The sequence below is a fragment of the Tarenaya hassleriana genome, unplaced genomic scaffold, assembly GCF_000463585.1.
Source record: "Tarenaya hassleriana unplaced genomic scaffold, ASM46358v1 Cleome9, whole genome shotgun sequence".
In the NCBI taxonomy this organism is placed as follows: domain Eukaryota; kingdom Viridiplantae; phylum Streptophyta; class Magnoliopsida; order Brassicales; family Cleomaceae; genus Tarenaya; species Tarenaya hassleriana.
Genome location: NW_010971389.1, coordinates 4,537,641 through 4,554,688, shown reverse-complemented (window position 1 = coordinate 4,554,688; position 17,048 = coordinate 4,537,641). Strand labels below are relative to the sequence as shown.

The following is a 17,048-nucleotide window of genomic DNA, read 5'->3' as shown; positions in this document are numbered from 1 at the left end:
CTTCACCAAGTCACTCGGGAAGAAGGAGTTCAACATCTTCTTAGACAAGTTGGGCACACATCATATATATGCTCCAACTTGAGGGGGGTAATGGGAATATATATTGTATATCACATATTACGGAGGTGGTTTATATTCTCATATTGATTTTCCTTAATTATAGGCTAGGTTTTACATCTTAGTTATGTATATATTCCAATGAAGAACAACGAGAATAAGCAAGCCGTTCTTTTGAACTCTCTGTGTCTGGTACATATCAAAATTCTCTAACAAATTTTTAGAATTCGTCCACTAAAAAAATATTAAAAATTTCCAAGTAAAATTACTTATCACGAAAAAATTTTCTAATAAATAAATAAGTAAAGAAACGTTAATAGGATATACATAGGACTAATTGTTTTCTTTCCTCTTCTTCATTTAGCACGTGCGTGATTGGTAGTTGTATCACACAATCACCTAACCAATTTATACGTACTGGTTTTCGTTTTCCCTCCCTGAGATATATTTAAAAAATAATAATAAAACTATGGATTTTCTTTTATCACTTTGTTGAATTTGCCATCGGAAGTTGGAATTGTCAACAATCTTTTGCTACACAATCAATAAAAAAAAATATACAAAAGGAATATAATACAAGTGGTCTTTAAAAAACAAGGAAGACCAAGAAGTCCTAATTCAACTTTTCACTCCGACCGCCAACTTTGAAAGAAATCCAATCATCACACATAGACATATAAATAAAATACTCGAGACTTCAACAAGCCACAGCATAAACGATCAAGAAAAACGAGGAAGAAAGATCGAGAGAAGAGAGAAAGAAATGGCGGCGTTATCGGACAAGCAAGCCGAAGCCTATCTCCACGCGAGGCCGAGGTATCCGTCCGAATGGTACGGAAAGCTGGCCGCCCTGACGGCCGAGCACAAGGTGGTATGGGACGTGGGCTGTGGCAACGGCCAGGCCGCCGTCGGGGTACAAGCTCTTTCTCCTCTTGATTTTAAATCCGAAATTTATCAAATCCAATAATTAATATCGATTTAAAAATTCGATATATAGAATCATTCAGTTTAGTTTAAGTTTGCCCATCTTCTATTGTCAGCGTATAACATTGACAAATGTATATACGAATGTATACAGGTGGCTGAATACTACGACAAGGTCGTGGCAACAGACATTAGCGAGTTACAGCTCAAGAGAGCGTTCAAACATCCAAAAGTGACTTACCATCACACTCCAGCTTCCATGTCCGATGACGAACTGGTCGCTCTCGTCGGCGGCGAAAACTCCGTGGATCTAATCGTGGCCGCTCAGGCCGTACACTTTTTCGACACCGCTAGATTCTACAACATAGCCAAACGCGTTCTTCGCAAACCGGGCGGTTTGATCGCGGTTTGGGTCTACAACGACCTCATAATCTCTCCCGAGGTCGATCCCATCATGAAGCGTGTGGTGGATTCCACGTTTCCGTTCAGAACGCCGATAATGAATCTGGCGTTTGACGGATACAAAACGCTGCCGTTCCCGTTTGAGAGCGTGGGGATGGGGTCGGAGGGGGAGCCGATAGCTCTGGACATTCCGCATAAGCTTTCGCTCAAAGGGTTTGTGGGGTTTTTGAGATCGTGGCAGCCTGCGGTGAAGGCCAAGGAACAAGGGGTCGAGCTCATAACAGATGATTTGATCAAGGAGTTCGAGGAAGCGTGGGGGGACGATGAACCGGTCAGGAATGTGTTCTACAAAGCGTATATGATTGTCGGGAAAGCTCGAGAATGATCGAAGACATTATATATCAATCATTAATCAACAAAGGAACAAAATAAGTTCATGTCTTTGAATAGCGATGTTTTTCGTGTTTGTAACAAATCGAGGGATAATAATAAGCAATTTTATTTTTATTTTTTTTTTGTCAAAGGTTGGTATATTCATAACTTTCGGAACCGGTACAAAAATAATAAGCAATTTTAGAGATTCAAAACATTTTGCACGTCATTCTTAATGACATTTTTAAAATTATTCTTAACATAATTCCAGAAAACAAATAAGTCCTCAAACACATATACTTCATTTACGTAGTTTGGGCCAATTCAGTAAATACATATTGAAAATTTATGTATTAAGAAAAATTAAATCTCCATCGCATTAATTGTTTTTTGACCAGCGTTGTAAATAAAATCATTATTGTAAGATAAATGAATGATCCTTAATCCTTTTGACACGACTGATTGTGGCATAACGTAAGAAACAATTCTAATCATTTTGCAATATATATATATATATATATATATATAATATATGAACGACGACGTGGGAACTGGGAAGTATTTCCAACGCGTATTGTATTTGTATTTGTATTATAGTCTATAAACATAGCAACCTTACCTATATTATTGACGACGATACCAACCCCTTTGTGATGAATTAGAAAAGTTGACAATCACGTCTTACGATTAACCTTCCATGCCAAACCTAATACCTGCTTGTGGACAACCAGAATCGATAAATTATGAAATGTATGAAATAATTTCAGAAAAGCCAGAACATTGTATGAAGCCGACCAATTAAATGTTTGATAGTTTACCTTAATCATCATCTCCACTATCTTCCTCTTTCTCAATATTTACAAGTAATTATTATATATAATTATAAAAAACTTTTTGTAATGGTTCGAAATAAGCCACGTATTTTACATTCGTTGGACCCTGTGTAGGGGATATAGGCTATACCTTATTTTCATCATTTAACAACAAGATGGAGCCTTATGGCTATAGCTTATTTTTGACAATTATGCTTCGTGAAAAACCCTAGGGGAGCGTATGGTACACAAACAAGCAAGCGTTACGCGTGTGCTGCATGTCTCACGCACAAACGAAATTTACTCGACCAAAAATCAAATCCATGACATATTATTACAAGAAGTGGGACTATAAATTAACCGTTATTAAAACCATAAAACTTTCTATCTTAGATAACCCTATTGAAACACCAATATGGGACTGACGTTTTCATTCACATGCATAACCTTATTAACCGTCTTCTTCCTAAGGTTTCTTTCCAACTGGAAGAATTCAACCCCCGAGAAGAAGACCACAAACCCGCCACCGTCTCCGCCAGGACTTCCGGTGATAGGAAACCTCCTCGATTTCGGAAGACACACGCACCGGTCGCTTAAATCGCTCAGCGAACGGTACGGACCGTTGATGCTGCTCCGCCTGTGCAGTGTCCCGGTCCTTGTCGTTTCCTCGGCAGATGAGGCTCGGGACGTTATAAGAACGCATGATCGTGCATTTTCAAGCCGGCCCACGTCGAAGTTTATAGCAAAACTGATGGGTGGTGGGCAGGATATGGTCTTTGCCCCCTATGGCGAATATTGGAGACAGATGAAGGTATATATATTTGACCCTTATGTGCTTTTCCATTCATTTTTTTTTTGGTTAAATGTGGTTTTCAAATTTTAGTTCAAGAATTATGGAAATAAACATTATTTTTCGTCAAATCTCATCCGTTTATTTCCTTTTGGATGAAGAGTGTCTACGTTCTGCATCTTCGATCAGCAGCAAGATGGTGAGCTCTTTCCGAAACGTCAGAGAGGAAGAGATAAATTCGGCCATGGAGAAGATCGAGAAAACGAGTTCTTCTTCCTCCCAGCGAATTTGAGCGAAATCTTTACAGCTCTTACGAACGATGTGATATGTAGAGTTGCGTTGGGAAGGAAATATATATAGCGGAGGAGAAGGATCGGTGAACGTTCGCGAGCTATCGGGAAAGCTGATAAGCCTTTTCGGTCAGCTCTACGTCGAAGATTATTTTCCAGCATTGGGATGGATAGACATACTTCGTGGTTCGGCGGGGAAAGTAAAAGGAACAATAGATGAGTTTGACGGTTTTCTCGAAAAAGTGGTTCAAGAGCATTCGGATGACGATAGAAAAAGAGGGGATTTCGTGGATATCTTGCTCTCGATCCAAAGAGAGAATGCTGTCGGGTTCGAGATCGACAGAGTGAGCCTTAAACTCCTTGTCGCGGTAAGAGAAAGCCCCCGATCACAGTAACTTATATGAGTCGAGGTGAAAATATAATCGAAATCACAAAAGAATTCTTCACCAATCTTTGATCACCGTTTGAATCGTGGTTTGCTTCTCTTTCAGGATGTCTTCATTGCGGCAACGGATACAACTTCTGCCCTTTTGGAGTGGGCGATGACAGAGCTCCTGAGGCATCCAGAATGTGCGGAGAAACTCCGAGACGATATTCGTGGAAACTCGAGCGATAGATCAAGATACGTGTCGGAAGAAGATATTAGGGATATGAGATATTTGGAGGCTGTGATCAAAGAAACGCTACGGCTACACCCTTCAGCTCCTTTGCTTGTTCCAAGACAGTTGATTGAAGATGTTAGGATCAAAGGGTATGACGTAATAGCAGGTACTCAAGTAAGCAAAGGACAAAACTACCAGGTGACGTCATGTTTTTTGTACGGAATAATACACCATAAACACGAAACCCTAAATTTGAATACAGTGAATGCTTTTCCTAAAACCCTTTCTGATCGAGTATGGTTCCAACATATTTGAAATCTATTACTATCGGAAATGGTATATCTGTTAACGCAGTTAAGATCGTTTGAGACAGGTACTGATCAACTACTGGGCGATGGGGCGAGAAACCGCGACATGGGGAGAAGATGCGGAAGAATTCAAGCCGGAGAGGCATTTGGATTCGTCGGTGGATTTCCGTGGACAAGACGCCAAGTTCATACCCTTTGAAGCAGGAAGAAGGATATGCCCTGGAATAGGGTTTGCCTTGGTGATGGCCGAGCTGGTATTGGCCAATCTCATAACCCGGTTCAATTGGAAAATTGCTGCCAAACCGGAAGGCGATCATTACGATTTGGCAGAATCAACCGGTCTTGTGGTTTCCCGCAAGTACCCTTTACTCGCATACGCATCTCCAGCTTCGTAGACAGACATGACGCAACTTGCGTTATTGTCGTAATTAATCTTATTGTATTATTTTAATTGCAGTTAATTGCATGAAACATTATTCATTGGTCCTTAAGTGCGTTTATGCATTGACTTGCATGTAACATTTTATCATTAATGTTCAATGGTATGTTATATATTATACAGCATTTGGCATTTGATCTTTATTATAGTAATAAGACAAGAATTAAGAAAACAAAATTCAGTCTGTGTTATTTATTTTCTCTCCCCCTTTATGTGAATGAGTTTTACTGTGGTCTAATGTATGTGGGTTTATACATCATATTCGGAATCGAATCTTGTTCTTGTATACCTAAATAAATTCGAAACATTTTACCAACAAAATACGATTTTTTAATTATGAAAAAATGCAGTTGTAAATTGTAATTAAAAACACGTTATTCATCCAAACGAAATATATTCATCCCTAACAAAGTAATAATATTCATTATAATAAAAAATATTAGACAGTCAAAACTAAAATTGATTAGTTTATTTATAAAAAGAAAGATTAATATATGTATATATAGTTGATTCATATGCTACTTTGTATATTTGTGTGTGTATATACGTGTTTGTAAATTTTTGTTTTTGTTTTTAAAATTAATGCAATGTTGAAGTAACAATAAGAGACCCAACAGATCGTGGACGAGTGGTCAAGCTTGGGGTAAGAGGTAATTCCACCTTGAGGTTGAGTGTTCGATTCCTGACTAGTGGGGAGGGAGGTAATTTCTGGATTTATATGATCCATATTCGGAGGTTTACCTAGTCAGCGCGTCCGAAGGATAGCAGCTAGGGTTTTTCGTTTAAAAAAAAAGTAACAATAAGAGAGACGTCAATTTTTAGATTTGTCATGTTATCTTCGGTTATGACGGTCTTTTCAATAAACGATATTAACAATGTAGTTGATATAGGAAGATATTATTATTAGAATATTATCATTGATATGATTATGATTTACCCTAGATATTATGCCTAGAATATTCTATTGTATTTTGTTATATATTATGATGTATTCTTCCCATTATGAATAATAGAAAAACATTTCTCTATTAGTTGAGATACATCGCAGTTTTCTAAATTAGAATTTTATATAAAATTGAAAAACCATTATTTTATTATTTTTTGTGGAATAAATAATAATTGGAGTTTCGATTTTCGTTTGTGTCATGTCTAATGTTCACTTCACACAGCCTATAATTTGTTTTACATATTTTCCTCTTTTATTTGCTCGTAATATTTTCGTCTTTTTTTTTGTTAAACTAATATTTTCGTCTTCAGTTGTACACATTTTTTTTAAAAAAAATTCTACTGACTTTTCCTTTTTTTTTTTTAGATTTTTTTAATATGTCATTTAATTCGTTATTAAAACATTAAAAAATTCGGTTAAAAATTTGATTAATATACAAACAAAACGAAGCCTTGTGGCTGGCTTATTTTGACCCTTATGGTGGGGGAAGAACTAGTGGGACGGACGATAAACTAACATCCAAATGTTTGGTGCATGCGTTGCATGTTTCACAGCAAAGGAAATGCATGCAATAAATTTAATCTTTTGACCTTTGTTATCTTTAATCAAATATCTCGACCGCTTATCAACTTTTAGTCATTATTAGAACTTACATATATAGACTGAAATTGTAAAACTCTCTATGTCCTCGATAACCCTATTGAAACACCAGTATGGAACTGGCACTTTCCTCGTTATTATGCATAACCTTACTAACCATCTTCTTCCTAAAGTTTCTTTCCAAGCGGAAGAATTCAACGTCCGAGAAGAAAATCGCGAACCCGCCACCGTCTCCGCCAGGACTTCCGGTGATAGGAAACGTCCTCGATTTCGGAAAACACGCGCACCGGTCTCTGAAATTGCTCAGCGAACGGTATGGACCACTGATGCTACTCCGATGGTGCAGCGTTCCAGTCCTTGTCGTCTCGTCGGCGGAGGTGGCTCAGGACATCATAAAAACGCATGATCGTGCGTTTTCGAGCCGACCCAGATCGAACTTTCTTGCGAAACTAATGAATGGTGGGCAAGATATGGCCTTTGCACCTTATGGCGAGTATTGGAGACAGATGAAGGTACGTACTTTGAGAGAATTTTACCCTTCAGAAGTGGTTTGATCACATTCAAGTAATGGGTTTCATTCTGAACAGATTGTGAGAAAGAAAGCCTCAATGTTTCATGAACTCAACAAGTTTGGTTTTTTTTAAAAGCAGTATCCATGCACTTGCAGACATTTCCGTACGTAAATGGATTTCAAAACTTTCCAAAAATGTCCGTAGAACGTTGCTCATATAATGATACAGTTTTTGTCCTTCGTTTGTTTTTCTACGCAGCGCATCTACGTTTTGCATCTCTTCAGCAACAAGATGGTGAGCTCTTTCCGAAACGTCAGAGAAGAAGAGATAAACTCGACCATAGAGAAGATCGAGAAAACGATTTCTTCTTCTTCCCCGACAAATTTGAGCGAAATCTTTATGACATTTACGAACGATTTGATATGTAGAGTTGCATTGGGGAGAAAATATAGCGGCGGAGAAGGCGTGCCGGACGTTTATGAGCTATTGAGAAAGCTGATGAGCCTTTTCGGTCGGCTCTACATCGAGGATTATTTCCCGTTTTTGGGATGGATAGACATACTCCGAGGTTTGGCCGGTGAAGTGAAAGAAATAACGAAGGAGCTCGACGATTTCCTTGAAAAAGTGGTTCAAGAGCATTCGGACGGCGACAGACAAATAGTGGATTTCGTGGACGTCTTGCTCTCGATACAAAGAGAGAATACGACCGGGTTTGAGATTGATCGAGTCAACCTTAAACTCCTTGTCGCGGTAAGACAAATGTCCATATTCATGGAAACTTGTATAAGTCGAGGTGAAAATATAACCAAAATCACAAAAAAATTCACAAATCTTTTCAGGATGTGATGAAACTAATTAACGCGAATTCAATCGCAATTTGCTTCTCTTTCAGGATGTCTTCATTGCGGCAACGGATACAACTTCTGCCCTTTTGGAGTGGGCGATGACAGAGCTCCTGAGGCATCCAGAATGTGCGGAGAAACTCCGAGACGATATTCGTGGAAACTCAAGCGATAGATCAAGATACGTGTCGGAAGAAGATATTACGGATATGAGATATTTGGAGGCTGTTGTTATCTTCCTTTTAATTCCTCTCAAAGAGTGTTTCTCTCTCTCAATTCACTCTTTCTTTGAATTAAAGGAAGACATAAAAACAAGAACTATTTCTCTGCAAATATCACTTCATTCCATCTCTACACATATGTCCATACACGTATTTATAAAAAACAAAATAAAAAACTGCTAATAGAAGTTACATAAAACCACAAACCACTACTAATAACTATCCTAAAAAACTGAAACATACAAACTGTAAATCAATCCATTTTAGTTTCTTAAACCGGTCCTTGAACCAACATTTTCTGTACCGGACTTGAACCAATAGAACCAACACTCCTCCTTGGTTCAATGTCTCTCAACCATGTCAATCAAAAGAGTTGTTCCACTTCACTTTCTTCAGCCTTGTTCGCTTCAATTTCAACATTTTCAGTATTCTTTTCTTTGCAAATCTTCTCGACATGCCCCATTTTATTGCATTTCCTGCATTTAACATCGGGTCTTTTCCAACATCTCCAATGTGGATGACCCTTCTTACCACAATGCTTGCACGATTCAATGGATTGCTCACCAAATTTTTCATTTCCTGTAGAATTTATTTTTGCATTTGCTATTAGAGCACCTTCCACCGATTCATCCTTTCTCATAGACTCCTCCTTTCTCATAAACCTCCTTTGTTCTTGCGCTTGAAGGGCACAAAGAACCTCTGACAATTTGATTTTCGCCATGTCTTTAGTGTTCTCCAAAGATGCCACCGTTGCTTCAAACTTTTCCGGAATAGAAACCAGAATTTTCTGCACAATCTTAACATCATCAACTTCGGTGCCAAGAATTCTTACCTTGTTGATTATATCGACAAGACGATCGATATAATCTTTCACAGACTCGTTTTCCTTCATTTTCTGTCGTTCGAATTCTCGCAGCAAATTCAGAACCTTCAATCCTCGAATTTTTTCATCCCCTTCGTACTCCTTTTTCAGAAATTCCCACATACCTTTCGCCGATTGAAGCTTCATAATCTTGATCATGATTGAGGGAGAAACTGCAGCAAACATGCACGATTTCGCCTTCGCCTTCCTCATCACTTTCTCTTTGTGATTCTTAAGTTGGTTTGTCGTCGGGTTTACCGGTAATGGAGGAACGTCGTAATCCTCCTCAACAGCTTCCCAAAGATCGGCACCCTCCATAAACGCTTGCATTCTGACGGCCCAAACCTCATAGTTTTCCCCGTCGAAGATCGGGGCAACCATGTTTAAAGCCGAATTCACCGAATTTTCAGATTGATCCATGTTCGATCCACAGATCCCAGAAAGACCTCAAAACGCTCTGATACCACTGTTATCTTCCTTTTAATTCCTCTCAAAGAGTGTTTCTCTCTCTCAATTCACTCTTTCTTTGAATTAAAGGAAGACATAAAAACAAGAACTATTTCTCTGCAAATATCACTTCATTCCATCTCTACACATATGTCCATACACGTATTTATAAAAAACAAAATAAAAAACTGCTAATAGAAGTTACATAAAACCACAAACCACTACTAATAACTATCCTAAAAAACTGAAACATACAAACTGTAAATCAATCCATTTTAGTTTCTTAAACCGGTCCTTGAACCAACATTTTCTGTACCGGACTTGAACCAATAGAACCAACAGCTGTGATCAAAGAGACGCTACGGCTACACCCTTCAGCTCCTTTGCTGGTTCCAAGACAGTTGATCGAAGATGTTAGAATCAAAGGGTATGACGTAACAGCTGGTACTCAGGTAAGCAAAGGACAAAACTACCAGGTGACGTCATGTTTTTTTGTACGGAATGATACACCATAAATACGAAACCCTGAATCTGAATATAGTGAATGCTTTTCCTAAAACCCTCGAGTATGATTCCAGCATATTTCAAAACTATTACTATCGCAAATGGTATATTTGTCAACGCAGTTACGATCATTTGAGAGACAGGTACTGATCAACTACTGGGCGATGGGGCGAGAAACCGCGACATGGGGAGAAGATGCGGAAGAATTCAAGCCGGAGAGGCATTTGGATTCGTCAGTGGATTTCCGTGGACAAGACGCCAAGTTCATACCGTTCGGGATAGGGAGAAGACAATGCCCTGGAATAGGGTTTGCCTTGGTGATGGCCGAGCTGGTGTTGGCCAATCTCATAACCCGGTTCAATTGGGAAATTGCCACCAAACCGGAAGGAGATCATTACGATTTGGCAGAATCAACCGGTCTCGTGGTTTCCCGCAAGTACCCTCTACTCGCATACGCATCTCCAGCTTCGTAAGCAGTTTATAGGTCACGTTGAATAAATATGATCCAACTTCCATCAACCAATGGGAATTATAAAAAGCAGATGCATATATAAAATAAAAGGTATTTCTCAAATTGTAGCATATACAATTCGTGTTTCACTTGAAAATTATTATCCCCGTTTTATTTAAAATTTGTTTACGGTTCGTGAGGTTGGATGAATGTAGCATCCCAACCTCTTTTTAAATGTCTGATAGCGACTGCCTCGGAGAAAAAACTCTGCGCATATTGGAAATTTTATTAAGATTATACGATCCATTTGTTATATTATTTTTATATAATTCACAAAAATAAAATTACCATAATTAAATTCCTTGAAACGTGTAGCTGCTACCGTCACACCACGAACCAATCGGGCACTACTCACTACACCCACAAAGCAAATATAATAACCGATTAGGCAAACTATCATTGAATAAGGCAAATCCAGAAATTTCTCCAACAACCCATAAATTTAATCAGAAGATAAATTGGTAATTAATCAAGTTTTGATAGAGAAGAAAAAGAAGATTAATCTCGAATCAATACCATTAGTTGTCACATGATTTTGTGCGCATATAGTTTCGCACGGAAGCAAATCATTGGTTGTATCGTTTGTCGTAAAGACGCACGTGACTTCGCGCATGCACACGTGTCTCTGTGTGTGTGTGTATATATAGAAGAGTGTGTGTGTATATAGATGCGGAATTGAGGCCACATAACGGAGGCTTTGGTCGTGAGAGAGAGATGGGGATGTGGAAGGTGAAAGGAGTTGCGTACAAACCCCTCGTCGATGCTGATTTTGATGGTCGCAGTGATCAGATTTACATCTCTCCCAATGTTAAAGGTCTCTCCCTATTTATTTTTTATTTTTATTTTTTCTCCCTCATCCTTGCGATTTTTATGTGAATTCTTGCATTACATAAAAAAAATACATTATTCTTTTTTTTTCTTCATTTTGTTATAGATTTAAATTCATTTAACATTGGGAATTTCTATTAATGTTACATAATCACATAATGTCTTGTATTATGACATGATTGTGTATTGGTTTTAACAGCATTTGGCAATTTTTTTTTTGTCAAAGGTTGGTATTTTTTTTGGCAATTCTTTATAGTATGATATACTTCACTGTTTTTTTTTTTTGCGGTATGTTTTAGATTTATTGGATAATAATGAGGAGCCAGTGTTGGAAATATGAAATATCATGTAGTATAACAAAAAGAAACAATGTTTTTTACGAAATAGTAAGATTGTGTATATATACGTACGTGATGTGTAATATATATATATATAGCACCGAGAATGGCGGGTGTTTTGGTGAAGATCTTCGCCTGGGTTTTGGAACTCCGGCCGCTGGGGAAGTTGTTGCTCTATTTTCTTAAGAGGAACAATCTCATCAACAAGGTAATTAAAATCCCAATTAATTACTGTTTTAAATATATGATATTGATATCTTCTTTTTTTCCTTTTTCACGCACCTTTAATTACTTTCACATTAATCTAACCGAGTTAATCGTGATTATAGTGGACATTGACTTTTTTTTTTTAATTACCGGATGTCCTCGCCAATAACCAAACTAATCTCGGGATTGAGAGCAATTCATGTGATCGGAATTACATTTTTCTCTCCAACTTAAGGTTCGAATTGGGGTGGAACAGACGCTTTGTGTTTCTGTTTCACCGGTTCAACTATCCAAGTTGGATCAAGAGAAGATTTTCCACAATTCTACTTTGAAATTTTCCGGAATCGGAATGAAATCAATACGGAAATCAAATACATAAAATCTCCGGAAAAAAAAATCTCTGATATTTCAGCCGAAATTTCCACAAAGAAACGTTCATTTATACGGCCATAGGCAAGGGGAAAAAAAAGTGAACGGATTTTGTTTACGATAAGTTGCTTTGGTTGCGTCGACATTGGTGTGGAAATCAAACCAAATTAATGTGCAAACCTAACAATTTATTACATATTAATTTGATTAATTATCTAAGAACTTTATTCTTATCGCCGGAAACGTATACGTCAAACCCACTCACTTACATATCATACGTTCTTAATTAATTTCGCTAATTAATGCAACCTAATTATGTTGACTGAATTTTTATATGAATATTTTTACCCTCAGCCTTTAATCGAAATATTTTTTTTATAAGATCAGCGTTGATCAGTTAATGTTATCTTCCGTTGGAAAATGTCGTACCTAAAATTTTGACCGTATCAAAAAATTGTGTCACGTGTAGTAGAGTGGTTAATATTTGGTTGCAAGATGGTGTAGTAACTTTTAAACCTCTTCTCGATTTTTCAGAATAGACCGTCATATCAGTGTATATGCACACACCGCATATATATATATATATATATACATGGCGGACCTAGAGAAATATTTAGAAGGGTACACAATCTAATTTTAATATTCTATATGGGGGTATTTAGCAAATATATTTAAAATTTTATAAATTTTATAAAGAAACTTAATATGTTTTTATGAAATGACTGGGGACACATGCCCCCATTCCTCTTGTCTTGGGTCTGCCCCGTATATATATATATATATATATATATATAATGTATATATGTGTATATGTATGTATACAAAAATTCGAACCTATCTATTTAAGGTTCTCTGAAAAATAAAATACGAAGTTACAAATTGAAAAATATTTCATTAGTTAAATACCAATAAATAATTTTATATTATAACAAAATTTGATTTTATATTTACAAATATCACTTTTTTAAAAAAAAGTTGGATTGGAATTTCCCATATTAAATACATTTTTAAATTCGCAACCCATAAAAATAGAAGAAAAAAGGCGTCCGGGGTGTATGATAAATAACACGGGTGATATTGTTGCAGTTGGTGACGGAGGCACGGCTCGAGGAGCCACCCATGTACACTCCTCAACCCATTCATCAAGGTGAATAATGATGATGATGACGACGACGACGATGATGATGATGATAATGATGATGTCATGGGAACAATGGCTGTTTTGCAGATCTTGAAGAGCAAGACGTGGAAAGCACAGATCCTGATTCGTCTCCTTCAGAGCGGGTTAAAGAAGCTGTAAATTGTTTGCCTTGGAGCACAAGAAACGAAAGAGATGAACAGAAACTAGGGTTTCGCCATTGGACAATACTTGACTATTCCAGAGCCTATTCATCAGGAGATATAACTCCTACAACGGTAGTAACTAACTTTCTTCACCATTTAAAATTTCCAAAAAAACTCTGTTTCTCGGATTCTTATGCTGAATTCTCCTCTTTCTCAAACTGTGTCGAGGTTGTCGAGAGGTTTATAGCATCCGTTGAAGAATCTAATCGCTCGGATCTTCGAATGTCGTTCTTCATCAACTGCGACGCCATTGACGTTCTGAAACAAGCAAAGGAATCGACTCTAAGATATAAAAAAGGTTCGGTTTTTGGCTAAATGGCATATAAAATGTGTTAGTATACTGCAACTCATTCAAATAACAGAAAAACTTAAGAGAATAGTGCAATAATTAATTTCAGGAGAGCAAATCTCAGTTCTTGATGGAATTCTTGTGGCGGTGAAAGACGAAATCGACTGTCTTCCATATCCAACAACAGGTTTTCTTACCAAAACCGGAAATCTTCTGTCCTAAAACATATGCGGTATATATACCGACGAACGCTGAATGTGATGATTCGTTTCTGAACAATGGCTTGTTTGAATGTTCAAGGAGGAACCAAGTGGCTACACAAATTCAGACAATGTACGAGGGATGCGTGTTGCGTTGAGCGTCTAAGACAATGCGGGGCGATACTTGTCGGGAAGACGAATATGCACGAGCTTGGCGCTGGAACAAGCGGCATAAATCCTCATTACGGGTAAGACAGACCGCAAAGCATGACCGAGATTACATGTAGAACTTAAATCATAAAGGATCACAAAAACGGAATAAAACTGAATCGTAAATGCATACCTCTAAGCCATTGATGTAATTATTGTAGAAAATGAACTGATTTTGAGAACTTCTATACCTTAAGCAATTTCATAATTGATGGTGCATTTTAATTTTGTCTAAATGATTTGATAGGTTTAGGGACCCAAAACATCATAACGCACATCCATTGTTCTTATTCATCATAAAAAAACATGTAATGAGGTGGTTATCATTATTTGCAATGTTGGACGAGGTTTACTAATCAACTCCCAATATTATAGGAAGTTTAAAAAAAAAAACCCTTCCAAGATTATAGGAAGTTAACAAACATTAATTACTTGTGGTCACAAACAGGACGACAAGAAATCCGTACAACAGAGATAGGATTAGTGGTGGATCTTCGAGTGGATCTGCTGCGGTCGTGGCTGCTGGATTGTGCCCAGTCGCTCTTGGTGTTGACGGTGGAGGTATATTTTCATATATATATCTCTTTCTAATCAACTTTTCATTATTGAGAAAACCTTAATTGGGGTTTTTTGTCTGCAGGATCTGTTCGAATGCCTGCAGCCCTTTGCGGGGTTGTCGGTTTTAAACCAACCTTTGGCCGTATTCCTCATTCTGGGTACTGATATAATTTGTTTCTCGGTTACAAAATATGTAACCTTTTGTTAGCAAAAGATCAGAATGCTAACAGTTGTCTGCTGAATCTGTCCATGCAGAGTTCTTCCTTTGAACTGGACAATGGGAATGGTCGGAGTACTTTCAGCAACAATAGAAGACGCGTTCATCGTGTAAGCGACCGTTGTTCTCTTTTTCACATGTCTTGTTCGTTCGTAAATAATTTCCGATTTCTCTGATCTCGTGTTCCATCAGATACGCAGCCATTAGCGGTCAGCTTCCGTCTGAGGAGCTTATAACTTCGCCCGTAAGTAAGCTTTGCTCTGATACAATGATCTGCCATATAGACAGGCTTTCTTACATCTCTCCTGTCCTCAGCCAAAGCTGTCCTTTCCGAAACTGGGCTCAACGATGGGAATCACAGACATAAGACTTGCAAAATATGGAGAGGTTAGAGTTTTATTTTGCACACTGATGCATTGCCTTACATTTCAGATTCTTTTTTTTTTCCTGTTCTCAACGTTTTTCCTCCTTTAGTGGTTCAACGACTGTAGCAGTGACATAAGACTTCGTTGTTCCGAGGCTCTTCTTCGACTTTGTCAGAACTACAACTGGAAGGTGTGTGTGTGTATATATATATATATATATATATATATATATATATATTTACAGAGAAACAAAATTTTTCAGACAATTTCTAACTCGTTCATGTGTAAGAAGACTGTAGAGGTAACGATACCGGACATAGAAGCGATGCGTCTTGCCCACTATCTGACGATCGGAACTGAATGTTCCGCTTCACTCAGCTCCTATCTGGAGAGACTGTTAGTTGTTTTTACGCGTCTGACTAATTTTGTGTATGGTTTTGATTCGGGATTTGGATTTTTGACACTGGATTTCTTTGATGAAACAGTGATTACTCCGAACTAGGATGGGATGTAAGAGTGGCTCTCAGTATATACGGCGCTTTCAGCGGCAAAGACTATATAATGGCTCAGAAAATGAGGTCGCTATGTAACTACACAACTGTTTTCAATCGTAACTGGTTGATGTTCTGACGTTGATTCTTCTTGTTCGATAGGAACCGTCAGAACCACATTCACCAGAAGGTGTTCGAGAAGGCTGATGTAATTGTCGTGCCGACAACTGGGTAATATCTGTTCTTCCTCGCTTCCATCTTTAGTTTATGTTCATGTAACGAGATCAGATGCTGACGACAGAATCTGTCTTTGGGAAAAAGGGTAACTGCATACCCGATTTTGGCAGATGCCCTTCAGACGGGTGAACTTGAATATGTCAAGGGAGGTAAGCGTATTCGCGAGATGTTTATTAGCACAAATCTTCATGATAACTCGATGAGTATATATACATACATACCCGCCATTGCTGCAGCTGCACTCGTTCGGTATCAGATTGCTGGAAATTTTCTAGGATTGCCGGCTGTAACCGTACCGGTACGTACGTGCCGAAAACCCACGATCAGAATTCTCTCGCTTCTTCCATTTTCGAATCTTTCCAAGATAGAGAACCGGTTTTCGGAATCTGCACTGCAGGTAGGGCACGACAGAGATGGTTTGCCGATCGGTATTCAGTTCATAGGGAAGCCATGGTCTGAAGCAACACTCCTTCACATCGCATACGCAATGCAGGTACTTTCGTCGGAATCCGGTGCCATGTTCTAGATTATATATATATGTGTATATTTATAAACCCAGGATGATAATTTGATTCTTTTTGGAATTTGGTTGCAGGCTTTGTACGTTCAAGAATGCAGGAAGCCAGAGGTTTACTATGATCTGATTAACGAGAACTGATACAATCTGAGAGATGTTTGTGTTGAAACTGGTTGCTTGTCTCTGAAAATAAGATCATTGTGTGATTTGCCACAGTCGTCACCGACTCACCCCTATATATATATATATGTCGACCATCACTGCACATTTATTTCTTTGTACAATCACATAACAAAAAAAAACCCAGAAAGACAACCAAAACGAAGAACGCCGTTCATGTGCCACATTAACGCGACAGGCAAGGACAGGTTTTATTATGTGATAAACATTCGTTCTTATTTTATTATTATTTTTTTTATCAGAAAAGTGAAAATAAT

The 17,048-nt window shown here is 37.9% G+C and overlaps 3 protein-coding genes and 1 pseudogene across 3 annotated transcripts; all 4 read left to right on the top strand.

Moving 5' to 3' along the window:
- Nucleotides 1–729: 729 nt before the first annotated feature.
- Nucleotides 730–1,892, top strand: LOC104804454. The gene is made up of 2 exons (XM_010528764.2): nt 730–970; nt 1,136–1,892. The coding sequence occupies exons 1-2, from the start codon at nt 821–823 to the stop codon at nt 1,766–1,768; spliced, it is 783 nt and encodes a 260-aa protein (XP_010527066.1). The 5' UTR covers nt 730–820; the 3' UTR covers nt 1,769–1,892.
- Nucleotides 1,893–2,982: 1,090 nt separating this feature from the next.
- On the top strand, nt 2,983–4,952 carry LOC104804562 (annotated as a pseudogene).
- Nucleotides 4,953–6,655: 1,703 nt separating this feature from the next.
- Nucleotides 6,656–10,455, top strand: LOC104804453 (cytochrome P450 71A14-like). Its single transcript, XM_019201333.1, has 5 exons — nt 6,656–7,054; nt 7,313–7,804; nt 7,947–8,119; nt 9,767–9,878; nt 10,074–10,455. Exons 1-5 carry the CDS (start codon nt 6,656–6,658, stop codon nt 10,401–10,403), a joined length of 1,506 nt encoding a protein of 501 aa, XP_019056878.1. The 3' UTR covers nt 10,404–10,455.
- Nucleotides 10,456–11,108: 653 nt separating this feature from the next.
- Nucleotides 11,109–16,913, top strand: LOC104804452 (fatty acid amide hydrolase-like). The gene is made up of 20 exons (XM_010528762.2): nt 11,109–11,255; nt 11,706–11,815; nt 13,270–13,330; nt 13,412–13,599; nt 13,696–13,825; nt 13,926–14,003; nt 14,117–14,264; nt 14,675–14,787; nt 14,867–14,942; nt 15,040–15,111; nt 15,194–15,245; nt 15,317–15,388; nt 15,476–15,556; nt 15,659–15,762; nt 15,852–15,944; nt 16,020–16,088; nt 16,179–16,243; nt 16,331–16,392; nt 16,492–16,587; nt 16,690–16,913. The coding sequence occupies exons 1-20, from the start codon at nt 11,156–11,158 to the stop codon at nt 16,750–16,752; spliced, it is 1,833 nt and encodes a 610-aa protein (XP_010527064.1). The 5' UTR covers nt 11,109–11,155; the 3' UTR covers nt 16,753–16,913.
- The last annotated feature ends 135 nt before the right edge of the window (nt 16,914–17,048 follow it).

What these genes read in the sequence shown, in the direction of transcription:
- LOC104804453 (XM_019201333.1), top strand. Translation starts at nt 6,656, where the DNA reads ATGGAACTGGCACTTTCCTCGTTATTATGCATAACCTTACTAACCATC. An exon ending in ACCTTAAACTCCTTGTCGCG is followed by an intron (nt 7,805 to 7,946) that starts GTAAGACAAATG and finishes CTTCTCTTTCAG; the next exon opens with GATGTCTTCATTGCGGCAAC. An exon ending in ACGGATATGAGATATTTGGA is followed by an intron (nt 8,120 to 9,766) that starts GGCTGTTGTTAT and finishes AATAGAACCAAC; the next exon opens with AGCTGTGATCAAAGAGACGC.
- LOC104804454 (XM_010528764.2), top strand. Translation starts at nt 821, where the DNA reads ATGGCGGCGTTATCGGACAAGCAAGCCGAAGCCTATCTCCACGCGAGG. An exon ending in ACGGCCAGGCCGCCGTCGGG is followed by an intron (nt 971 to 1,135) that starts GTACAAGCTCTT and finishes GAATGTATACAG; the next exon opens with GTGGCTGAATACTACGACAA.
- LOC104804452 (XM_010528762.2), top strand. Translation starts at nt 11,156, where the DNA reads ATGGGGATGTGGAAGGTGAAAGGAGTTGCGTACAAACCCCTCGTCGAT. An exon ending in GGAACAATCTCATCAACAAG is followed by an intron (nt 11,816 to 13,269) that starts GTAATTAAAATC and finishes ATATTGTTGCAG; the next exon opens with TTGGTGACGGAGGCACGGCT. An exon ending in ACTTGAATATGTCAAGGGAG is followed by an intron (nt 16,244 to 16,330) that starts GTAAGCGTATTC and finishes CCATTGCTGCAG; the next exon opens with CTGCACTCGTTCGGTATCAG.